We start from the raw sequence: 26,351 nt of genomic DNA, 5'->3' as shown, positions 1-26,351 counted from the left end.
TTCTTAGTTCTTCATTTTTAATACATTTGCAAAATTTATTTATTTATTCATGTTGTCATTATGGGGTGTTGTGAGTAGAATTTTGAGGGGAAATATTAATTTCCTCCATTTTGTAATAAGGCTGTAACATAACCAAAATCAAAAGTGAAGAGCTGTGAATACTTTCCGGATGCACTGTAGATTGTGACATTTGGCAACCCTTATTGCCTGTTTGAAGTGTTCAGTTATGTGCAGGAAAAATATTTTAATTAACTATTTTCTTTCCTTAATTTCAATGTATCTCCTTGTTCATCGATCAGCAGTGTGTCTCAAGATTACAGCTGGCAATGAATGCAGCAGGCATTCAAGATAGAAGGAAGAAACATCACTTTTTAAAAAAATTTAGGATACATTTTAACATACTCTTGATCACAGCTCACTGTGGTCTTACATCAAATTATGTCCCAGTTGTTTTAACTCCAAATCAAATTCTCAGGATTCCATACACATTGTATCACACATTAAACAATAACAGCATGGAGATGTTTTGTTATCCTCATTCAAAGGCTTTTTCATAATGAATTTCTGTACCGTACGTCTGGAAAGTATTCACAGCGCTTCACATTTTCCACATTTTGTTATGTTACAGCCGTATTCCAAAATGGAGAAAATTCATTTTTCTCAAAATCAAATTCCTTGATTTTGGCCTTTGCCAAAATACATTTTTTTTTTCAGCAAAATCAGTACCAGCATTCAGTGACATACCAAGATTGGTAGAACTAGTGGAACACACAAAATTCTTACCTTTATTCCCAATGACCTTCACCTTTGCCAATACAAACCCCTTATAGGCAGTTCGTGTGTCATCCTACATGTTCTCAATCTCAATCTCAATTTATTTATAAAACACTTTAAAATGCACCAACAACCAAAGCGCTGTACACAAAAAAACAGGCAAGTTAAAATAATTTAATAAATAAAAAGTTACAGTTAAAAGCAAAAACACACACAAAAAACCCCCCAAAAAACAACAACAACAAAAAAAACAGTGTCAAGCTGCGTTAAAAGCCAAAGAGAAAAAAAATGTGCAGAGAGAGAATCAGCCTGCCTAATGTGCAAAGGAAGATCATTCCACAGTCTCGGGGCAACGACTGAAAAAGCTCGGTCACCTCTACGCTTCCTCTTTGACCTTGGGATAACCAACAGTGACAAATCAGCTGACATGAGTGAGCGTGAAGGGGCATATAAATGGAGCAAGTCAGACAGATATAGCGGGGCAATGCCATGAAGACATTTAAAAACAAATAAAAGAATTTTAAAATCAATTCTAAAACGAACTGGGAGCCTATGAAGTGAGGCCAAAACCGGTGTAATGTGCTCGCACCTTCTAACACCAGCCAAAAGTCGAGCAGCAGCATTCTGCACCATCTGTAGGCGAGTAAGCAGAGTCTGATTCAGCCCAATATAAAGTGCATTGCAATAGTCCAGGCGATTAGTGATAAAAGCATGGATTAAAATCTCCAAAAGATGTCGTGATGTTAACAGCAAGTTTGGTGCAAATTGGCTCAAGCACCTCAGAGGAGCAGAAGAAGAAATAACCAACACACACACACACACACACACACACACACACACACACACACACACACACACACACACACACACACACACACACACACACACACACAAAAATAATAATTCCACTTTTATGGTTGGGGAATTACACTTAAATACTTTATGTTCATTCCAACAGAAATAAATGTGTGTGTTTTTTTTAATGCTCACAAAAATGGCAAAAAAGCATTGCAGATTTCTTGCCCAATTTATCTTATATTCACCCAATTTAAGTGAGGGAGCCAGCGCATCCTATTTTTGCAGAAAATAATTTCAGTAGTTTTTGTGCTGTACTGCTAACAAACAAATAGCACTGAAACCATAACCCCCTTGGCAGAAGTAACAAGCATTTTTCAAATTATAGTTTGATTGCCGATACAAGCTGGAATAGACTAACCTACCCACTCATCCACATTTTGCTGTCCAACTCCTGCGTGCTTACAAGCACATGAAATAAGTATGTTTTCACACTTAATAGTTCATTTGTATGTTCTGGACCAGGGACCAAAATGCTATAATGTTTAATTTTTACCTTGGTTTGGTTTGCTTTCAGGCAGCAATCTAATGTCCTAAAGGAAAATGCTGCATTCACATGTTGACTGTATGGGGCCGATTGAGGAGAAAAGACAGAGAAGGATGTATTACTTAAGTGCAGAGAGTTACATGGTGTTAATCAGGTAAACATGAATAATTTGTGTGATATTCCAGAGGAAACTTAATCTATAACCGCACAAAATGTGAACTTTCTAAGCTGCCATCAAAGCCCGTGCTTCCTGTTTTAATATAGCACTGTGCAAAATACTAAAACTCTGTTGCATTTTCACTGGAGAACATTATTGTCCATGTTAACTATGAAATATAGCGCAATGCTAAAATGCCCTCGGCCGTATGACCATGTAATCAATGAAAAAGTTTGCAGAAGGAATGTGACCTTTTGACCCCTTAAAATAGGTCAAGGTTAGCCATCTTTGAACTTGTCTAAGGTCTGTGTCCCAAGAATGCACCCTGTGAATTTGAAGACCCTGGCAGTAACAGGACTGGAATTATGCTGAGCACAGATAGACGGATAGATGGACGAACAGAGGCAAAGTCTTTGCAATACCTGATGGCCATATTTTGGCCTGAGGTAAAAATGACCATGCCTCAAGTTGCAGTCTGCCGCTGCAGATGTATGATTCTACTATGATGCACAATGGTTTTTCTACAGTCAACATATGAATGCGGTATTACCGTATAGCCATTCTGACTAGTCTGTAGTCTGGAAAAAAAAGACAAAGAAATCTCAGTTTTCTTTGTCTACACATACGTAAACAATGAGACCAGTGTTTTTCCAATATTCAATCTTTTTTTCCCAGAGTTTTGTAAAAGCTCTATTTTTAGTGACCTAAAACAGTTATTGTGTGGATGAAACACCAAAACGCATAGACTTGAACCCTAAAGACTTGGATATACATTCTCCTGGAACGGTCAGCATCACCAAAGAACTTATTATACAAAACTACCTTAAACTGAAGGAAACCAAACATGAAAGTGGGAATCACATGATATTTTATTACTGACTGAACAGTGGGATGGCACAGTGTATGGGGGAAAGTCATAGACGTACAAAAGTCCTCCCCCACGCCCCCTTTTTTCATCACAATTCATGATTCCATAAATAAATTTTAGAAAATATTTTGGACTTTTTCCTCAGTTTTCTTTGATGACTGGGGATACATTTACCATCTTTACTGTAAATCTAGCAGTTTATAGTGATAACTCTATTATTCATGTTAAATAAGACGGCCTATCTTTGGACCATTTTGTGTGAGTGAACCAGAACTACAAGAAGTCCAAGTGTTTCCTGTTTACAATAAACATAGACTGGATGGGAGAAATGAAACTGATAAGACATAGCATCCTACAGTCTCTGATTGCCAAGTCATATCATATCAGAATTTTTTAAAGAAACCAAATGGATGTTGGAGGAAATGCCTAAGAGCAAAGAGTGAATTATGAAGATGCATGTAAAAGATTCAAAAACAAAAACATTCTGGGATTTTTTTTAAAAGGTGCCTGGAGTCCTTTAGAAGTAGTCCTGTTGATTTTTAAAAAATGACATTTAAAGTTGCAGTATGTAGGATTTAGTGTCATCTAGTGGTGAGACTGCAGACTGCATCTTTATGATTTCACTTCTTTGATGACGGTGATTCACACTCCCCTGCCTTCTCGTAATAAGCAATATGTATGATCCTCCATTTCACAAAAATTAGGGTTCTCAAACATGTTAGCCTGCACTAGCAACCAGTAGACAGTGCATAGGGGAACAACCACCGGTTTCTTTGGGTTTTTTTGGGCTGTGCTGCAATTTGAAAAAGGCAGAGTAAGTTTGTCCCTTTTGGGCTGCTGTATGAAAATGGTGGTGCAACATGGTGGCCTCCATGAGGGCGTAGATATGAAAGGCACATTCAAAACTTATTAACCACAATTCATTGTTGCAGGTGCAATAATATACAAATAATGAGTGTTTTTGAGTTCAATGGTACAAATATTTAATTCAGTGAAAGATGGATGTGAATGAAATACTCGTACCATTGACAGAATGTAAAAACATTCATTATTTCTTTCATATAATGGCTAAAACAGATCCTTGTCATTTGATATTTTATTAATTTAGAATGATCAGAAAAGGGACTTACATTTTGGTGTGCATCGCTGGTACTTAACAATCCAACATGAACTTTAAATAGGAGTCCAAAATTGTTCTCAGTCAACTTGGAAAAACAGTTAGACAGCTTACAGCATAGTGGATTTGTTTGTTTTGTGTGTACGAGGTCTGTGATAAAAGTAACGGCCCTTATTATTTTTTTCAAAAACCATATGGATTTGAATCACGTGTGATTACATCAGACATGCTTGAACCCTCGTGGACATGCGAGAGTTTTTTCACGCCTGTCGGTTACGTCATTCGCCTGTGGGCAGTCTTTGAGTGAGGAGTGGCCCACCCTCTCGTCGATTTTTCATTGTTTAGGAATGGCTCAGAGACTGCTGCTTTGTTTGATCAAAATTTTTTCAAAAGCTGTAAGGCACAACTGAGTGGACACCATTCGATAAATTCAGCTGGTTTTCGGTAAAAATACGGCCCACGGTGCCTGACGGCGATCTGCGCTTCGAGGCGGCAGCATCTCGCCGTTTCAAGTTGAAAACTTCCACATTTCAGGCTCTGTTGACCCAGTAAGTCGTCAGAGAACAGAGAACTTTCAGAAGAAGTCGGCATGAGGAGTTTATTCGGACATTCCATTGTTAACGGACATTTTGTAATGAAAGAACGTGCGGGCAGAGTCGCATGTCGGGCCGGACCCGACCGCGGGGGGTCGCGACAGGAAAAACACCTCCGTGTTGGAAACCTTAACGGACAAGTTGGAACATGCCCAAGCTGTTAAACAATTTCTCAGTTACTCACTTGTTGAAAGCCATCAAAAGCCGCCTGAATTTTACAAATGGTTTTCAACACGGAGGTGTTTTTCCTGTCGCGGCGCACACAGATTTGCCGAGTCGTCACGGAAACGACTCGGCGAATTTGCGCGCATGTCTTTCATTAAAAAATGTCCTTAAACAGTGGAATGTCCGCATAAAGTCCTCATGCCGGCCTGTTCTGAATCTTCTCTGTTCTCTCACGACATCCTGGGTGAATTAAGCCTTAAATTAGGATGTTTTCAGGTCGAAACAGGCCGACGACGGCGCCTGGAAGCGCTGCACGACGTCCTGCTCTGTGGGAAGTCCTTACAGCGACAGAAACACCCCATAATCTCTCATCAGCCGTTAAACATTTCACCGAAAACCAGCTTAATTTCTCGAATAGTGTCCACTTGGATATCCCTCACAGGTCCAGAAAAAATGTTGATAAAGCAACGCGCGCTGTCCGCAGCGGCTATTCAGACAAAGAGATTCCGAGGGGCGGGGTGGAGCACTCCTCACTCAAGGCCTGCCCACAGGCGAATGACGTCACCGACACGCGTGAAAAAACTCACGCATGCGCACGAGGGTTCAAGCATGTCTGACGTAAAAACATATGAATCAAATCCATTTATTTTTTGAAAAAAATAAAAAGGACCGCTTTTTTCATCACAGACGTCGTATGTGTGTGTGTGTGTGTGTGAATAATTAGCACCATCAATTAGCTCCTTCAAATCATAATCCATCAGCAAAACAAACTCTGCAATTTTAGGTAAACACCGCCCCCACTAGCGTGTGCGTGGGCAGGGTTTGCAGCATGCAATGGTACAAAAGGTATGGAACCAAATTTGCACGCTAAATGCAAAGCAACACAAATGAAATGAATAATCCATGTTTCGTGACATACAAAGCACCAATCAAATGACAAGGATCCACTCAGCCATTATATAATATTTGCTGATGAACAGATGATTGTGAATGCTATATTCCATGTCTGCTGATAAACACCACTAAATCCTACATGCTGTAACTTTAAAGACCGCTTCACTCTGTCACCCTCCAAGCTTTGAAATGCATTGAACAGATACAGCTTTCTTCATTTTCAAACAACCATGTGACACAAATTCACAGTTCATATCTCACCAACAGAACAGAAAACAGACATTTTTAGAGAGAGAGAAATGTTGAAAAGCAAAATCAACATCTGGACGTCAACAATGGAGGAGGTGGTCGGGCGTTGCTTGAGACAAACGCGGGTAGTTGGCATCCAAGAGGCAGCGAGCTGTCTCATGGCACAGAGGCTCAGGTTTTGGGGGAGAACAAAAATCTTATTTACAAAACAGGGATTTTGGCAAATCTGATTCCAACACTGATGCCTCGCAGTCATTTTGATATCTCCAGTGACTTGGTGTCATCAACCATGAATTCACAGCATCTGAAGTAAGAAAAATTAAGAGAAGCATAGTCTGATTTTCGACCTAATGGGAAGCTACAGAGTCTGCTGAATCCACAGAGGTCTGTTCATGCAAATGATCGAATTGTTTGAGAACATTTGGCAAATCCATCTGCTGCACGCGGCCTTTGCTGGTGGCCGGTAATAAAGTGAAGGTCAGCCACGCAGGACGCCGCTCCCCTGGAAAGCTCGGAATAAAAATAATTTGCTTCATCACAGTCGGCGTGGCCTTTCGCTTCTCCTCGAAGATATAAAGGTGTTCATCTGCCACACGAGGGTGGAACGCCCTCCTGTTGGTCTGGCTCACAGGTCAAAGGTCACTTCCTGGCTGAAATGTCTTCTGATTGGATGATAATGTTTAGATGACAATGCTGAGGAATATGTGGCCTCTGGAGGAAACAGATCCATGGAGCATGGGCCAAACAAACAAACAAACTAACAAAATAGAACCTTTAAAGGTTGGGGCTGGGGGGAGGGTGGAGGAGCAGGTCTGTGTGATCCAGCTGTGAGAAATGCTGCTCGTGACAGTCACTTCTCTTTCTCGTGAGCTTCCATCTCCTACAAAGACAAGCAGAAATAGTTTTCATCTCACGTCAAAGAAGTCACAACAGTGCCCACCAGGTGGCAGTATGGCACCTTCTTTTTTGAAGCCGCTTGAATTCTTTTTGGATGACACAGCGAAGCAGAATGACAGAAACATTGAACTAAACCAAGGCTGTTTTCCAACTGGCAGCAAAGCACACATCTGCAATGAAAAAGACGACACGCTGACAAATAAAACTATAAAGCTAATAAAAGAAGGACGCACAGGGGATCTCAGAAAGCAGAGAGACATTTTGAGATGAATACATGAATGACGCTTGAATGAGTGAGAGGAAAACAGTGTGTGTGTGTGTGTGTGTGGGGGGGGGGGGGGGGGGTAGAATGCCATACAATATGAAGACAGCAAATACATGGTAATCAGAGGCAGGGCGAGGACACAAACAAACACCCACTTCTCTAGCTGTCTTCAGGTGGACCGATGTGATCGGACGAAGGATCGGGAGCTCCATCGGGCACCGGAGAGATCGACCTCACAACGTCAAAACCCTGGAGAGAGCAAGACATCGAGATGTATGTTAGATTTCTTTTAGAAGATGATGTGCTTTGGCAAATTCATGATCTGTAGCTCATAAGACCCGTTTCTGTCACATTTCAGGCTCATAGAGAAAAAGGACACCTAATTGCCTTGAAGCATAATTTTACCTAATTATATGTGATCTAATCAAAAGACTTGACAACAGTTAATCTCTGACCTTTAATGCTTAACTGATTTGACATTTTTCTGAAGTAAGAGGAAAATCAGATCAGACCTCTTTGTGCATGTCAGTGACATTAAATTGTGTTATGTGAATACATGTGACATAAACCCTACTTAAGGGCATATTATACTGTGCATCAGCCAGTGATAATGTACAGCACTGTGCCAGTGAGTCACTTATTACCCTGCGCACCGGCACGTGTGTCTGTTGGCTGGACAGATTTTCACCAAACTTTGGGGGAATCATATTTTGGAAGATATCTGGAGATGATTAAAGTGTGGAGAGGATCAGACAAAGTGCAAGATCAACAAAAACACACACAAAAACCCCCCAAAACATATTTTCTGCTACATCTCTGCAATCAGTAGATGGAGAGATGATTTAAAGTTTATATTGATCAGCAAAATGTTTGTAATTAATTGGTAACATGAACTATTGGACATGGATTTAGTATTCCAGTGTGCAGGAAGTGCAGGGTTTGTATCATCTGAGCCCTCTGATGCCTTTCATTAGAATATAGAGCTCATACTGAGTGGTCCATTGATCCATTAGTAGATCCCCAAACAAAACCTTTAATTATCAACTACAGTATTTGGGTGTTTGCAAAACCATTTAAAGGGAACGTATGGTGCAGCATATGGTTTTGATCAACCATTTAAATATAGATATTGTTCATTTTCATGTTAACAGTCCACAAACTCCCACAATTCTTTGTCTCTGCAAAGAGAAACTGTCATGGTCAAAGCTCTAAACAAATTCAAGCCTGAAACAGTTTGTTTTCCACTACTGTGACATATGCCATCAAAGTTAATCCCTAACCTCTTGTTAAAGAAGCTCTGATGTCTGTCTGAAATTTGACCCATTTTCTGCCACCATGGTCAAAGTTACAACTCAGAACACCTGGGCTGATCTCCCCCAAACAGCAAGTCCTCACAAGCAGGTGCAACACTTGGCAAAAGTTGGGAAAAGCGATTTGTTTCTGGATCTCAGTGCACTCCTAGCTACCTTGATCTCCTACGCCCTCGATGGAGGACAGCCTGGGCAAGGCCTGGTACTACTTTATATAATTCTGGTTAAAGTTTGTGTACATTCTGTCCTCAACTCTGTGTAACTCAGGTTCATTTTTTCCATGATTTTTGCAGATTTTAAGATTTTAATGGACACTTCGCCAGACAGCCTTCGCCAGGCCACTCAGCACCAAGCCCAAGGTGGCTCTTTAGAATGTCTAAATTGCATTTACTATCATTTGGAGGCAGGTGCTCGAATCACAAGGCTAAAACCCAAAGGCTCTAGCATCTGTCAGGAGAACGTCTTTTGGCATCAAGGACTGAGGTTTATTCACTGTACAGCACCTCCTGCTGGCCAGTGTTACACATGTTCATAACTGGCACAAGTTTAATCAGCCTTTCCCAAATTGTGCTGACCTATGCTCAGCAGTATGGTGATGTACCGCTGGCACACACAGGAGCAACGCTGAGACGCAGTTCAGGAAAACTCACCAAAGTCAGCCAGGCATGAGAGTTGCATTACTCTGTCTTACACAAGAGGTGGATATGCGATCCTTCTCCAATGGGAGCTCAAGCATAATCCGTAAAGTGATCTTATTTATTTATTTATTTATTACTAGGTGTTATTAGCTGCAGATATAAAAATCTCTTTTCTGAGACACCGAGCAAAATACTGCTAAAAGTGCAAACTGCAGTGTATAAATTAGGGATGCACCAATCTGATATTTTGGATGGGCATTGATCTGATATTGGCCAAAATTACTAGACTGGATAGTGGAGAAAAAAAAGGTCATATTCAAGTCTTCTGTAGCACAGCTGAGTCATGTTCTTGATATGTATGGCTTGCTTTAGGGCAGCAGAATATTTGTTTCACAGTTTGAGTTGATGTTTTGTTAAATGGCTATATTAGCCAGTTGCATTTATTAACAGATTAATTAAGTTTAATTAAGTTTTTTCCAAACATTAGAAAACTTTGTTAAACTTTGTAAAAACCTTGTAACTGTGAGAATGGCCTAAGCAGTGTGTCACCCCTTTGAGTCTGGTCTGCTTGAGGTTTCTTCCTCAATATCATCAGAGGGAGTTTTTCTTTACCACTGTTGCCTGTGTGCTTGCTCTAAGGGTTGGTAAGGTTAGACCTTACTTATGTGAAGTACCTTGAGGCAGCTTTGTTGTCATTTGGTGCAATATAAATGTAATAAATTGAAACTGAATTGAAACTGAAGACAGGAAAAACTGTCAGATTAGTATCAGTATCTGCAGATATTGACGATTCCAGTATCTGTATCATATCATACATGAAAATGCACTACTGTGCTATCCCTTGTATAAATAATTTAAGAAAAACATCAATCGTCTCAAATGTAACTACTAATCTATTTATTATTTAGTGATGATGCAGAACTGTGACATACTAAATACTAAAAAATATTAGAAATCACATGTAGCCTTGTCATAATGTAACATATTGTATCATAATTTCTATTATGTATATCACTACATTATGGAATGGCTGAAAAAGCGTAACATAAATTGAGCAATTTCCCCTGCAATAGACTGGTGGCCTGTTCAGGGTTCTCCTGCTCCATGACCAATGGGTCATGGAGCAGGAGGACCCTGAGCCTCACCACCCTGAGCCTCACCACCCTCCATGACCCCCAAGTGGAATAAATGGGCTCAGAAAATGGATTAATGAGTTTTATATTTTTTATATTTTGGCCTAATTTGGTCTCTCATTACACAACGGCAGTTAGAAAATCCATCTTGTTCTTTGGCGAATGCTGATAGCCAATTTTGTGACATTTTATAGATAAAACAATAGCAAATTATTTCTTCTTAAGTGGGTAATCACAGCAGATCTGATATGGATCTGCATCTTTATGCCAGATGCCCATTCTGACACAACTCCAAATTACATGGAGAATGGGCACATATGGTCTTGAACCAAGAACCTTCTGTCTTAGAAGCAAGGGGGTTGACCACTTGGCTACCACACCAACCCCATTTTATATTGGGGAGGTGGTGGTTTCATGGTTAAGCAGTGGGTTTAAGACCACAGAATCCTCAGTTCAAATCCCCACCAGACCAGAAAATCAATAAGGGCCCTTGGGCCAGTTGCTCCCCAGATGCACTTGAGCGCCTTGCATGTGTGTGTGTGTGTGAATCTGAGGCATCAGTGCAAAGTGCTTTGAACTTCTGAGTCAGATGAAAAAGTGCTGTATAAATGCAGTCTATTTATAGACTAAATAATAAACTGTAGGAACAGCTGATGGATGAATCAATCTGTGAATGTTACTGTTTGGGATGTGTCCCTGTGGACAGTGCTTACAGACTGGTCCACCTTGGCGGTCCCATCCTGGTCCACTGGGGATTGATCTGTGGGAAAGTCACTGGCATGAGAGGGGGGGCAGTCTGAAGAAGAGCTGTGCTGAGGAGCTGGAGTGGATGCTGCAAAACAGAAAATGGGCAGAAATGGACATTTTTGTTTCAAAATCAACTGAAAAGACATAATTGTCTTTAGCACTTTCAGCAGTTCTGAGTATACATTTTATAACATTTATATCCTCAACAAAGAGGGCTCATACAGGCCCAGATCCAGACCAGTTTGGACCGATGCAGTTGCATCGGTCAAATTTTTTTACAGATCGTTCCTCATCGGTAAAAACAAATCTTGAATAATCCCGAATAGTGCCGAACGTGTCCCTGCGGTGAACACAGCTTTTCGGTGGTTTTCATGTCAACCTATAGTCTGTAAATTATACGGATTTTTCCAAGTTTCAGAGTCATACGGACGTACAAATAATGTCGGATATTCAGGGTTTGGTCTGTAATCAACCGTTTCTGCAGCGCGACTCCACTTTGAAGCCGTGAACCATTGAAGCAATGCTTCAATCCAGTAGCTCGTTGGTTCTTAGATTCACTGCTCTTCAGAAACGGCAAGTCCGCTTCTTAAACCCTCTCAAAGCCATTAAAATATCGTGAGTCACTTTTGTGTGTATTAAAGTCACTAACTGGGACTCTTGTCTTGTTGCATTCAAGAAACGAGAATCGTCCTCCGTTCCGTTGTCACAGCTTCAAACACTGCGCGGCCGAGACAGAGTCCGGTCAGTATTAATAACTTCAAAACGAATTGCCACTTTAAATAAAATGACACCTCTTTCCAAACGTTGTAATACAGACAAGAAACTACAATCAACTAAAACGTTTTTTTCCTCCCAAAATGAAACGTGCTGTATTTCTTTATAAATTACATCCTGAAGTGAAGCACAGCAGCTGTAAGAGCTCAGCTCAGATATATGGAAAAACATTTATGCCAATAATGTCTGAAAGGAAATGCCTTTGACAAAAACTACAGATTTTGTTTATTCCTATTTATGTCCAGAGATCAGGGATTCACCATGTAGAGTTTATTATGTCCTAAGTTTAAGGATCCAGTGACCAGTTTCATATTTATTTACTTTAAGACTCAATAAAATGTTCAATTTCAATTCAATTTCAATTTAATCAGCTTATAAAGTGCCAAATCACAACAACATCTAAATATACTAAAACAAATACATCACAATTGTGTACAATTGTGATGTATTTGTTTTAGTATATTTAGTCATGGACATGATGAATATTGTTACCTGCTGGACTGTTTCTAATTTTGATTGGTATCAATGGAAAATATCTTCTGTGAACAGTCTGTATCTCAATATATTATTATTAAGAATATATGCAGTCATATTTTTATTGATATTATCAATTAAAAAATCCTATATAGATTCAGGTATAACTGATTTTGGCAATAGATTTGATCCTGTTTACAGTCAATTTTTATTATAGTGTTGTTTTTTAGGACTTCATTTTTATACAAATAAGAAGTGTTCACTATGGTCCATGAAGTATAATAAATATATTAAAAGAAGTATGACAGTGTATGTTGTACACAAATAAAAGAATGAAGATTATTGAATAACAAGACGTGTACGTTTTTTTATTTTATCATTGGGCAAAAATGCATCTGTCAGATTTTCACTCTGGATCCAGCCCTGTCATATGTAGGGTGTCTCAAAAAATGTACCCAAAAGTACTTAGACAGCACAGAAAAACCAATCAATATTATCAGACATTTTCTGCATGACCATGTGGCTGAAGCATGTCATTTTTCTCCCCAATGCAGTTTTTAATTCAGTCTTTCCTTTGTGATGTTTTAACCCTTTAACTTTTACACCACATGATCAATGTAACCTTCTCCTCTGAAGTTTCTGAAGAAACAAATTATCCGTCTCCAGTTTTCTGGAAAACCACCAAGCAAATTCAAATCTCCTTGCCATTTGTTGGGGAGTTTAGTTCACTCTGAGACTGAATTTTGTCTGTAAAAAGATGCAAGTCAGCCCTTAAGATGTGTTGCACGGAACTCGACGATTTTTGTTCTCTGAATTAGGGTCAATTGCGGCATTTTTCCTGGACATTAATGTTTTGCAGAACAAACTTTAGGGTTCCTGAAATGAGAAAAACACAATTATTTCCCAGTAAAAACATTTCCTGGTATTCATATTTCAGAGTACTTTTGGGTACATTTTTTGAGACACCCTAATATACCCCTTTGAATGACCTAATATGTCTTAAAAACAGATATTAAAATTTATAACCAAAGATACTTAAGAAAAAAGAAAAAAGTCAGGTCTCTGAGAAGAGGAAAGGGTCAACATGCCTCCCACACACCATGTGGGTGTGTCAGACAGAAAGCAGCCCAGCTCAGCGGGCCTGTCTCAGAACAAACAGGAGTTCAGATATGACCCATTACATATCAGATATGATCTGTTACATATGTCACAGAAGTCGTAAAGGAGCTGTTTCAGGTTAAAGTTTTGATTCTATAAATGGACAGCACAGTGTCCATGGGATAGGCTCCAGCCCCCCCCCACCCCTCCCCCCACGTGACCCTTGATTGGAATAAGTGGGTACGGAAAATGAACAAAAGAATGTCACATGTGTAAAGTGAGATATTTTGGGTCTCAGTCTTTCTTGTGGCTGCATGCTCAGACAGTCATCTGAAGATGTTGAATATGAACTATAGTCATTTAACTGTAAATGACAGAAAGAAAAAAAATACATAAAATGGTCCTTTTTAATTCAAATGAGCTGCTGCTTGCCCCGCCCTGCCCCCTTTGGGCATCTCATCATCTCTTTTCCAAACTGTGTGGGAGTGCCTCACATTTGACAATAAGACCCCTTTAAGTCTATTTTATGACCTTTCCTGCACGTCAACAAGCCTCTCTTTTCTCTGTTATAGTGGACATGCTACAGACTGTATTGTCAAATAAAATACAGCTGCACTCATCGTGACAAAGGTTGTGAGTTCCATGACGTCAGAATGAACAGCTGATGGAGAGAAGGGGCTCAGAAAGCTGAAATTGCAGATTCAGATTTTTGAGTGGCTTTTTGCTCATTTAAAAAATAAAAATAAAACAATTATTACAGGTTCACAGAGCTTTGACTATGTCGGAGGAAAACAATAAATGAAAACTCTTACGAGATTCACTTGACGGCGACGTGGATGCTCCTGGGCTCAAGGTCATCCTGGAGAGATCGAGGTCACTACAGCTGCCTTCCTCTTCCTGGGTGATAGCCGTAGAGGGTGGAAGCAGCTGACTACAGGCCAGCGTGTCCGGTACACTCATGAGTCCTGGGGTACCACACCTGCTCACCGCTGCTGACGCAATGCCATGTCCTGCACCTGCTGCTCCAGCTCCTGATGTAGAGGGGCCCTCGCCTGCGTCTGAGTCCAAGCCCTCTTTGCCTAGGCTCAGCTGCCGCTGTAGGAGGGCGGGGTTGGTTGTGTGCTGGGGGCTGGTGATTGCCGAGGACGGTGCTGATAGATCGCAGGCTTGTGGGCACATGGTGGTAATAGGTACTAGGCCTTGGAGCATAGCAGCTGGTATAGCGTGGCCCCCCATGCCCACAGTCTGGGCCGGCATGTAGGCTGCCATGGCCGCCCACTGCTGCTGAGTAGCTGGGAAAATGTTGGCCTGGCTCCATATGAGCGGCTGACCACCAGGAAGGACCTGAGCGACCTGGAGGGAGCCCTGCACAGGGAAGGCTAAAGTCTGAGCCTGAGCAGAGTATGGCTGCTGTGCCCACTGTGCCGCTTGGACCGGACCCATGGTCATGTATCCTGTAGCAAAAATGAGAAAGGATCAAAATAAAACGTTTATAATATAACTAAAATGGTAAATGGACTGCATTTATATAGCGATTTTCCATCTGCAGCAGACGCTCAAAGCGCTTTACAATAATGCCTCACATTCACTCCGATGTCAGCTGCTGCCACACAAGGGCCCACTACACTCCGGGAGCAACTAGGGAATTAAGGACCTTGCCCAAGGGCCCTTAGTGATCTTCCAGTCAGGCTGGGATTTGAACCGAGGATCCTCTGGTCTCAAGCCCAATGCTTAACCACAATTCTCAGATCAACAAACTGGGCATTCTATAATATTATAACAGTAACAGCAACAACAACAATAATAATAATAATAATAATAATAATAATAATAATAATAATAATAATGCACCTAATAACATAAAGCGCCTAATTTACACCTGTCTGTCCCTCTGTGTGTGTGTGTGTGTGTGTGTGTCCACAATGTATATTTGGGTAAAGAGGTGGAGCATGGGAGAGATCATATGACCAGTGTTGCCAACTTGGCGACTTTCTCGTTAAATCTGGTGACTTTCCAAACCCTCCTGACGACTTATTTTCTCAAAAGCAACTAGCGACAAATCTAGCTACTTTTCCTGGCGTCACTGGAGACTTTCCTGGTGTTTGGCGACTCAAAAGTGAGGAGGCGTGAGGACTGATGGCCAATTGTAATGGAAAAATAAATAAACAAACCAAGACTGACTTTTTTTTTTTGTCTCTCCCACAATGTTTTTTTTTTCAAAACTGTATTTCAACAAATACATTAACAGGAAACAAAGGACAAGGCCATAATACCATTCACGGTATTATCATAATAAATAGAAATAGAAAATAAATAAATAAATTGTACAATAACAAAAGTAAAGTGTTTTTAATTCTCTTTAAACAAAAACTCCTTACAGAGTGTGACAGTTTTATGACATTAGGGAGAATCTATAAGCTTAATACTGCTTATACTCGTATATTGTTCAAATTCAGCCAGAAGTCGTGTAAATTCCTTTTCAGTACTCTGCATTTATGAATATGGAATTTAACAAACAATATTAAAAGGTTGATAATGCATTCAAAGATCTCTCCCACAACATTTTTCCCTACATCAGTTATGATGTCATAATATGCAAATAATATGCTAATTCACTGATGACATCATTTAGTGACTTCTGGTGACTTTTAGGAGAGCCAATAGCTACTTTTCTTACTGAGGAGTTGTGTATGTCCTGAGCAGGATGAATGAAACCCAAATGCCAACAGGCTCAGCTAACAGGCTAACCTTTGTTCAGGTGTTTATTAAGTGACATTTTTCAGGGCTAACAGGTGATTAGCATAGCAGTTTTTTTGTTGTGGTGTGGCCATTAAAAATTATGACCCACTCATTTCCCCAGTTATCCTGGATTACCGACGTAACGTCAAGAAGCTACCAGTAGCCGCTACAAATACTAAAACCTTTAGCATCCAAAATTACATCACACGATAATTTCACTCAACATAAATACTGACACACACACACACACACACACACACACACACACACACACACACACACACACACACACACACACACACACACACACACACACACACACACACCTTAGTTGATGAGTTCAGACAATTAATCACAAAACAAGCCATATTGTGTCAATTTTTGTAATTAAATGCTCACAAAAAGATAACCCTTCACAGTAGTGGCAGCCTGAGCCGGTGTCGCCGACTGAATGGTCCGCCGTAAAAATCGGCCTGCCCGGACTTCACTGTGCATGCATCATTTCTGTGCGTCAGCCACAGGTCACAGATTATCACCTCGTTTCGGCTTCAAACTGCACTCCAGTCATCATCTATCTCAGTGACAGATATCTGAAGCTTTGGTACAACAATCATTTCCACATAAATTCAGCATTATTTCATCACAAAAGATGGAGGAAGCGATGAGAGCGCCGCATCCAGACGAGCTGCGGGTGTTGCCTTTACTGTGCCTCCATCATTTCAAAGCATCAGTAGCGACTCAATGATTATCTCCTCATTTCTGCTTAAAGCTGACTTTAGAATGATTTAAGAGGTTTTACTTTGTCATCTGATGGTTAATAATCACATTAATCCCTTTGATCACTTTGGGTGTAGAGACTCTGTCTCAGACGAGCTGCTGTGGTCCCAAGTGACGCATCCGCAGTGAAGGCAGCACGGAACAATTTTTAGGTGGGGGGGGGATTTGGTCTGTGACACCACCCTCTGGCCAACTGCAGCGTCAACACACAAGCCAAAAATAAATAAATAAATAAAAAATCTTCAACTCAAAGAAGCTATGCCCCAACATGTTAGGATGTGAGGAGAACTGGGCTTTAGTCAGTGTGAGAATGAACATGATGACGTCTGAAGGACCATAAATACGAGGTCTGTCAATAAAGTATAGGTCCTTTTTATTTTTTTAAAAAACTATATGGATTTCATTCATATGTTTTTACGTCAGACATGCTTGAACCCTTGTGCGCATGCGTGAGTTTTTCCACGCCTGTCGGTGACGTCATTCGCCTGTGAGCACTCCTTGTGGGAGGAGTCGTCCAGCCCCTCGTCGGAATTCCTTTGTCTGAGAAGTTGCTGAGAGACTGGCGCTTTGTTTGATCAAACTTTTTTCTAAACCTGTGAGACACATCGAAGTGGACACGGTTCGAAAAATTAAGCTGGTTTTCGGTGAAAATTTTAACGGCTGATGAGAGATTTTGAGGTGATACTGTCGCTTTAAGGACTTCCCACGGTGCGAGACATCACGCAGCGCTCTCAGGCGCCGTCGTCAGCCTGTTTCAAGCTGAAAACCTCCACATTTCAGGCTCTATTGGTCCAGGACGTCGTGAGAGAACAGAGAAGTTTCAGAAGAAGTCGGTTTCAGCATTTTATCCGGATATTCCACTGTTAAAGGAGATTTTTTTAATGAAAGACGTGCGGACGCAGCAGGTGCGGTGCGGCGGCACAGGAAAAACACCTCCGTGTTGGGCGGCTTTTGATAGCTTTCAGTGGAGTGAGTATATGAGAAATTGTTTAACAGCTGGACATGTTCCAACTTGTCCTTAAGGCTTCCAACAGAGGTGTTTTTCCTGTGGCGGAGCGTCGCGGCGGCTGCGAGCCGACGCTGCAATCCGCCCGCACGTCTTTCATTAAAAAAATCTCCTTTAACAGTGGAATATCCGGATAAAATGCTGAAACCGACTTCTTCTGAAACTTCTCTGTTCTCTCACGACGTCCTGGATCAACAGAGCCTGAAATGTGGAGGTTTTCAGCTTGAAACAGGCTGACGACGGCGCCTGGGAGCGCTGCGTGATGTCTTGCACCGTAGGAAGTCCTTAAAGCGACAGTATCACCTCAAAATCTCTCATCAGCTGTTATTTTTATCCTAGATGTTTTCATTTCTTCAACTTGCTTCTGTTTTATCATAAAAAAATGACAGCACCCATGGCCAGCATTTACAGTATTTCATTCTGTGACTAATATTGTTAGTGCATTTATTTTTTAAAAATCTTTTTCCTTCTGCATTCTAACCAATGGATAATTCTGCTTGTAGTAAAAATAATAGGTCTAGCAGTTTATGCAGATATCCCTATTGTTAAATTAAATAACACAGCCTTTAACTTTGAGTTAGCAGAAGAACAGAATGCCAAAGTGCTTCACAATGATCTGTTTGACAAATACATGAACCTAAATCTAAGTATGTTTCCCTGCCCTTTAATAATTAGAGGGAAAAACACAAATGACCCAGGATTTCCAATAAATTTTAGGGAAGTAGTTTGCAAAGTATGATGTATTCATGCCCATAAATAACTGAAGAGTGACACATTTTTTGTAATATTGCTTCTGTACATGAAACAAGTCCTTTTGTAAACTTTCAGCTTGAATTCAAAAGGGTTCAACAAAAATACTACATTCAAATTTTGGACTTTACAGACATTTTCATACAAAGTCCCTCTATTTTCAGAACCAATAAGTAATTGGACAAACTGAATATAAGAATTGTTTTTGTATAAATTATCAGTTTTCTTTTAACAACTCAGTGGATGGATAAATGAACTTTTCCAAATCACTTAATGAGCTGTCTTTTGTCATCAGTTTCTTCTGTGTTCAGAATGCTTGATTTGAAACCTCACGGAATGCGAAGATACTTAAAACTGTACATGTTAGCAATTAACTTCATGCTAACAATATGTTCTATCAATTGATGTAGTTGCAAATTAAATTTTATCATTTCAGGTGCTAAAATGTCCTGTTAAGCAGAAAAATATGTCAAACATTGTAAAATTTGAGAATGACCTTGACCTTTATCAATGACCTTGACCTCTAATCGCCAAAATAACCATATAAGTCAATTCTGCATACTGGAAAACATAGGAAAGGTCATCTTATTTGCTGAAATAAGCAGAAAATCGACTGTTTCTGTGTAGGCTCTCAGTTGTCCAGGTGGTTTCCATAGTAGAGAAGCTTGAATCTTCGACTGGACTGGGTTGCTTGACACGAGGACGTTCGCTTCAAATCGCAGAAGCTTCCTCAGATAAAATTCTTGCTCTGGTAGTCTGACTTCTGTCTTGACTCTTGTAGAGAAGAATAAACAGAAGCCCCAAAAGCTGGAGTTTTAAACCTAACCAGAAGGTTATACCTAACACAAAAGGCTATACCAGCACCGCAGAGAGGGCGCCAGTGGACCTCAGTCTGCAGTTCATCTCCACCTTAAAGACACTAACTACACGTTTGAGGACAAGGAAGTTAAAATCTTAGCCAGAGAGAAGAAATGGTTTGAGAGAGGGGTCAAGGAGGCATTCTATGTGAAACAGTTAAAACCCAGCCTTAACCAGGGAGGGGGTCTGAGACACATTTTGTCCCCTGTTTACAATGGGGTACTCAGGTCACAGCAGTTTCAGTAATTTGTTCATGGTAATGAGTCATTCACATCATTAGGAGAGTCGTCAAGGGAACCATTAGGAGAGGCGTCCGTCCCATCATTAGGAGGGACAGCTGCCCTGTCATTAGGAGGGTGCTAACTAGAGCACAATAGGTGCTAATTAGAGCTATTGTTTAGTCACTAGGCTATAGGAGTCTGCCTCTCGGTAGGAGGGGTCTGGTTAGGTTTAAAACTCCAGCTTTTGGGGCTTCTGTTTATTCTTCTCTACAGGAGTCAAGACAGAAGTCAGACTACCAGAGCAAGAATTTTAGCTGAGGAAGCTTCTGCGATTTGAAGCAAAATGTCCTCACGTCAAGCAACCCAGTCCAGTCAAAGATTCAAGCTTCTCTACTAAGAAAATCGACTGATTTTCTGATTTTCCAATGAAACTTCAAATTTTCCGCTCACCCAGATTTCACCCTGACAATGCTCACCTATAAGATTCAAAAAGTGTCAATTACAGAAATAGAAGGAAATATGCCACAGAACGAACAGTGGTTTTTGAAGGTAACTGCACCCCGTATGAGGAATCACACTCATTTTTTATCTACCTTTCGAGAATTGAGAACTGATATGTCAAAGTTGGCCATTTTTACTATATTTTTAATGTAACATAATCTGAGGCCATTTTGACATTGAATTTTGAACTGACCAAAATTCATGTAAAATTTTGCCTGATGGAAAAACTAACTTTGCCAGTTCCTAATCAGTCTACTTGAAGGATATATGGTGAAAAATTAATCAAAATCGGAGTCAGTCATCCAGCCACCCCTGCATGATTTTCTCTGAGACAGCTCATTATTACAACACCCTGGCAAAAATGATGGAATCACCGGCCTCGGAGGATGTTCATTCAGTTATTTAATTTTGTAGAAAAAAAGCAAATCACAGACATGACACAAAACTAAAGTCATTTCAAATGGCAACTTTCTGGCTTTAAGAAACACTATAAGAAATCAGGAAAAATAATTGTGGCAGTCAGTAATGGTTACTTTTTAGACCAAGCAGTGGGAAAAAAATATGGACTCACTCAATTCTGAGGAATAAATTATGGAATCACCCTGTAAATTTTCATCCCCAAAACTAACACCTGCATCAAATCAGATCTGCTTGTTAGTCTGCATCTAAAAAGGAGTGATCACACCTTGGAGAGCTGTTGCACCAAGTGGACTGACATGAATCATGGCTCCAACACGAGAGATGTCAATTGAAACAAAGGAGAGGATTATCAAACTCTTAAAAGAGGGTAAATCATCACGCAATGTTGCAAAAGATGTTGGTTGTTCCCATTCAGCTGTGTCTAAACTCTGGACCAAATACAAACAACATGGGAAGGTTGTTAAAGGCAAACATACTGGTAGACCAAGGAAGACATCAAAGCGTCAAGACAGAAAACTTAAAGCAATATGTCTCAAAAATCGAAAATGCACAACAAAACAAATGAGGAACGAATGGGAGGAAACTAGAGGAAACTGGAGTCAATGTCTGTGACCAAACTGCAAGAAACCACCTAAAGGAAATGGGATTTACATACAGAAAAGCTAAACGAAACCCATCATTAACACCTAAACAGAAAAAAACAAGGTTACAATGGGCTAAGGAAAAGCAATCGTGGACTGTGGATGACTGGATGAAAGTCATATTCAGTGATGAATCTCGAATCTACATTGGGCAAGGTGATGATGCTGGAACTTTTGTTTGATGCCGTTCCAATGAGATTTATAAAGATGACTGCCTGAAGAGAACATGTAAATTTCCACAGTCATTGATGATATGGGGCTGCATGTCAGGTAAAGGCACTGGGGAGATGGCTGTCATTACATCATCAATAAATGCAAAAGTTTACGTTGATATTTTGGACACTTTTCTTATCCCATCAATTGAAAGGATGTTTGGGGATGATGAAATCATTTTTCAAGATGATAATGCATCTTGCCATAGAGCAAAAACTCTGAAAACATTCCTTGCAAAAAGCCACATAAGGTCAATGTCATGGCCTGCAAATAGTCCGGATCTTAATCCAATTGAAAATCTTTGGTGGAAGTTGAAGAAAATGGTCCATGACAAGGCTCCAACCTGCAAAGCTGATCTGGCAACAGCAATCAGAGAAAGTTGGAGCCAGATTGATGAAGAGTACTGTTTGTCACTCATTAAGTCCATGCCTCAGAGACTGCAAGCTGTTATAAAGCCAGAGGTGGTGCAACAAAATACTAGTGATGTGTTGGAGCGTTCTTTTGTTTTTCATGATTCCATAATTTTTTCCTCAGAATTGAGTGATTCCATATATTTTTCCCTCTCCTTGGTCTGCCACAATTTTTTTTCCTGATTTCTTATAGTGTTTCTTAAAGCCAGAAAGTTGCCATTTGAAATGACTTTAGTTTTGTGTCATGTCTGTGATCTGCTTTTTTTCTACAAAATTAAACAACTGAATGAACATCCTCCGAGACCGGTGATTCCATAATTTTTGCCAGGGGTTGTATGTTTTCCACTTCATTTACATCAGTCATTAAATACTTATGGGCCTGGATGCATGTTGCATTTTTGGCAGTATTAAGGTTTGTGGTCATTTTAAAAAGGGAACATTCTTGGGACACAGACCTTGGACAAGTTCAAGGATGGCTAACCTTGACAGTCACATTCATATTCTGTTCCATTCTGTTCAATTTTTTTTTTCTTTGAGTGGTGGGGCTGGCAGCCTATCAGAGTAGAGTGTCACTGTGACATCAATGGCAGGTCTGTGTAAAACCGCTTAATTTATGTGTTTATATGAGATGTTTCTCATATATTCTGTAAAAGCTGGTAAGAAATAAACACTTCTAAAACTGAAAACACTGTTTTTGGAACCTAATAACACCTCTGAAGTGATTTACAAGACAGTTTGCGGATGTTAGCGTGGTGACGACACAGGCTAGCTGCAAACCCTTTCGTTTGATGTAACCTCTTTGTCATATATTATGTAAAAGCTAGCGCGAAATAAACACTTCTAAAACTTAAAACGCTGTTTATGTAACTCGATAACACCTCTAGAAGGATTTACAAGACATTTTGCGGACGTCAGCATGCATGCTAACTTCCACTAAAGGCTAAGTTCCGCGCTTGTCACAAGCTCATAAGCGTAAATATTGTTTATGATTAATTGCTTGTTAGAGGGGCTTTATTGAACATGTACAAATTGTAAGTAAGACAATAGGATCTTAATAATTAATGTAAATAACTATATATTTATTATACTTTGCACTGGGATACCAATTAAACAACTGCAAATTATAAAGAAGACATTGCTCATACGGGTATTTTAGCATTGCATTATAGTTTTTACATTTTAATGCATGTTGTGATATTATCATATTTGTGTATTACGTTTAGTGTTTTAGAACCTCTGCAGTGTTATTTCTGCCTGTTCTTATTGTAGATACTGCCCCTTACAAAGAACAAAACTGATATATTCCTGAGTTTGAATTTATTGAAAGTCATGCTGAAAATCAGGCCCGGGTCTCCAGAGACACAGGCCACACACAGAGAGACATCTTCTGAGAGACCCCGAACATGGCCGATAAATTGCTTTTATACCAGACAATGTAGGCGGTACAGTGGGTGGGTTTTAGTCTCTCAAACCGAATCTTACTTGCTCCCCATAGACAGAGGGAAAGCTCCACCTCTTGTCTTCAATCCATACTTATTTGGTACCTGATGGAACCTAAGTCCTTAGATTCTGATCAAATAAAACCAGTTCAGACCAGTTGACATGCATACTCAAACAGGTGACTAAAACTCACTGAATATATAGTAACATATAAGCATGGTAAATACTTGATATAGTAAAAAATAAAATATAATAACTTTTACTTTTTTCTTTTACTAACTGACTGACAAGCTCTTAATGGCTTCTACCTAATACGAGTTTGAGCCACCTTCTTTACAGCATCTGTGTGGCTTCACTGTGAAATATAAAACATACATTTACATTCTGCTAAAACATGCAAATACACCCCCTAACGATTTTGTTTAATGCTGTGAACAGATTTCAGTGCAGATACCTGATGGCACAGAAGTTGGGCTGAAGGGGGCGTACATCTCTGCAGCAGCAGCGTGTTGCTGTTGGCGGCTGCTCCTGCTCGGATCCAGTGTGTTGGCAGGTGAGGGGGGCATCTGGGAGGAAATACACAGATGTTGTTACTGCCACACTAGTCAAAGTCACCTAAAAGTCACCGCATCACATGTTTATCTTGAGCGTGGCATGACGCTGGATATTTATATGAGATCATGAGGTAGCTGCAGCTGTGGCAGTGCAGCATGCGTTTCTACCGTTGAACTAAAATGCAATAAGATAAGATCAACTTTATTGATCTCACAGAGGAAAAATTCACATGTTACGTCAGCTCTTAAAAACACACACAAGATGGGTGCAAGTAGAGGAAAATGTTCATCAAACAGTGTGCAAGGATAAGCAATAATAATAATACTTGTAACAGTACAAGACATAACATTTAATAAATCTTTCATCATATTTTTTTCTACGATTGCTATTTACTTAGCATCTACACACCCCAAAATATGCATAATACTGCCTCACTTACTCTGATTGAACCTCTGTGGGATCATGTTCTGACAGGACAGATAGCCTGAAGCCCAGAGTGTAGTACTCTACCGCACTCGGTTTTCATTCAGTTTCTATATGCGCTTATTCCAATTCAGGGCCACGGGGGAGCTGAAACATGTCCCAGCGATTGTTGGGCAATAGGCGGGGTACAAACTGGACAGGATGCCAGTCTATCGCAGTGTCACATGAAGACAAAGGGACAAACCTAGTCCCACTCTGAATCACACTTACAGACAATTTAGAGTCATAACCTGCATGTCTTCACTGGTCTACAGCCAAAATGCTTCTGAAATAAAGATAGTCAAACTTTACTAATTTTGGGCCACGGAGAATGAAAATGTTTGAAATTGTTTATTGGCTGTAGTTTTAAGAAATGCTACTACTGGGCTACTAAGGATTAATATATAACCCTTTTGCTGATTTTTAAAGTGTTACAAAAAGAGAACAGGTGAAATATTATTCAAACAGTTAGAGAAACATAAAAAAGACCCATGTTTATGATTTTTCAAGAAAACTCTACTGTTAACACAATATAATTATGTAGATGCAAAATGTAAAACATTGTATATCTTGGAAACAGTAGCCAATTAGCCATTTTTATTGTCATATTTGAATTCAACATGCCAAAATCCATAATAAATAGCACATTTTATTTCTGAAGCAGACAACTTTTAAATATTTGTATACCAGTGAAATAGGACGCCGCCGCAGCACTCATAGTGGAGCAGATAAGTTTGATTTTTGGCCAGAATTGTTCACTTGGTGATACAAGCATCAGATTTGGCATGAATGTTCTTCATAAATCAGTGTTTGAGAAAAAAAGTGTGAGCCACTTGAAAATCCAATATGGCGGCCAGGTAGGGGTCAATGAAGAATTACACAGGGGTCAAAATTTAAAAATGCTCTAATCATATTGAAAAGTATAACACATTATTTGTCTTATCATAAATATTCCAAAAAGATATAGTTTGGATTATCTATGACTGAATGTTATGGAGTTAAGGGGTAAAAACAGCAAGAATGGTGACAAAGGTCAATTTCAGTTTGTACAGGGGTCAAAAGTTAAAGTTGCTCCAATCGCTGTAAAATGTGATGCAAATTATTGGTTGAGTTAATAGGGTTTTAAAAAGGAATAGCTTGCACCATGTGTCATGCTCAGTTGTCACATTACAGGGTAACATACGATGTCACATGCCATAGAATCCAACGTACGTCGACATTGTTTGACATGTACTTTGCAAACCAAGCATTCAATACAGTCAAAACTATTCCATTTATTAATCCTATTAGCTCAACCAATAATTTGCACCACCTTTTACCAAAATTTGGGCAACTTTAACTTTTGACTCCTGTATAAACTGAAACTGACCTTTGTCACCATTCTTGCTGTTTTTACCACATAACTTCATAACATTCAATTATAGATAGTCCAAACTATACCTTTTTGGAATCTTTGTGATCAGACACATAATGTGGTATTGCTTTCAATATGATTGGAGCCTTTTTAAAATTTTGACCCCTGTCTAATTCTTCATTGACCCCTACCTGGCTGCCATATTGGATTTTCAAGTGGCCCGCACTTTTTTCTCAAACACTGATTTATGAAGAACATTCATGCCAAATGATGATGCTTGTATCACCAAGTGAAGGATTGTTTCAGTTATCTGCTGCACTATCAGAGGAAACCCTATCAAACACGGGGAGAACATGCAAACTCAATACAGAAAGGACCAGGTTCGGAAGGAATCCCACATCCTTTTTGCTGTGAGGCAACAGTGCTAACCACTAAGCCACTAAGCTCTGTTTTGCAAACAACAATCATAAAATCTGAACAGCAAACAAAAGTTGTTGAGCTGAATGTAG

At 39.9% G+C, this 26,351-nt stretch overlaps 1 protein-coding gene across 1 annotated transcript in view; it reads right to left on the bottom strand.

The window, feature by feature from the left end:
• Positions 1 to 26,351, bottom strand: part of LOC117521216 — a 215,906-nt gene that overhangs the window by 28,357 nt on the left and 161,198 nt on the right. The window contains exons 11-14 of the mRNA XM_034182558.1: positions 23,926 to 24,037; positions 14,308 to 14,949; positions 11,128 to 11,234; positions 7,484 to 7,570 (exon numbers count right to left, since the gene is read on the bottom strand). Coding sequence (XP_034038449.1) covers positions 7,484 to 7,570; positions 11,128 to 11,234; positions 14,308 to 14,949; positions 23,926 to 24,037 — 948 coding nt within the window. The remainder of the gene's footprint in view (positions 1 to 7,483; positions 7,571 to 11,127; positions 11,235 to 14,307; positions 14,950 to 23,925; positions 24,038 to 26,351) is intronic.

Source organism: Thalassophryne amazonica, chromosome 12 (assembly GCF_902500255.1).
Source record: "Thalassophryne amazonica chromosome 12, fThaAma1.1, whole genome shotgun sequence".
Lineage (NCBI taxonomy): Eukaryota > Metazoa > Chordata > Actinopteri > Batrachoidiformes > Batrachoididae > Thalassophryne > Thalassophryne amazonica.
The sequence above is the reverse complement of the archived record's forward strand: the minus strand, read 5'-3'. Positions and strand labels throughout refer to the sequence as shown.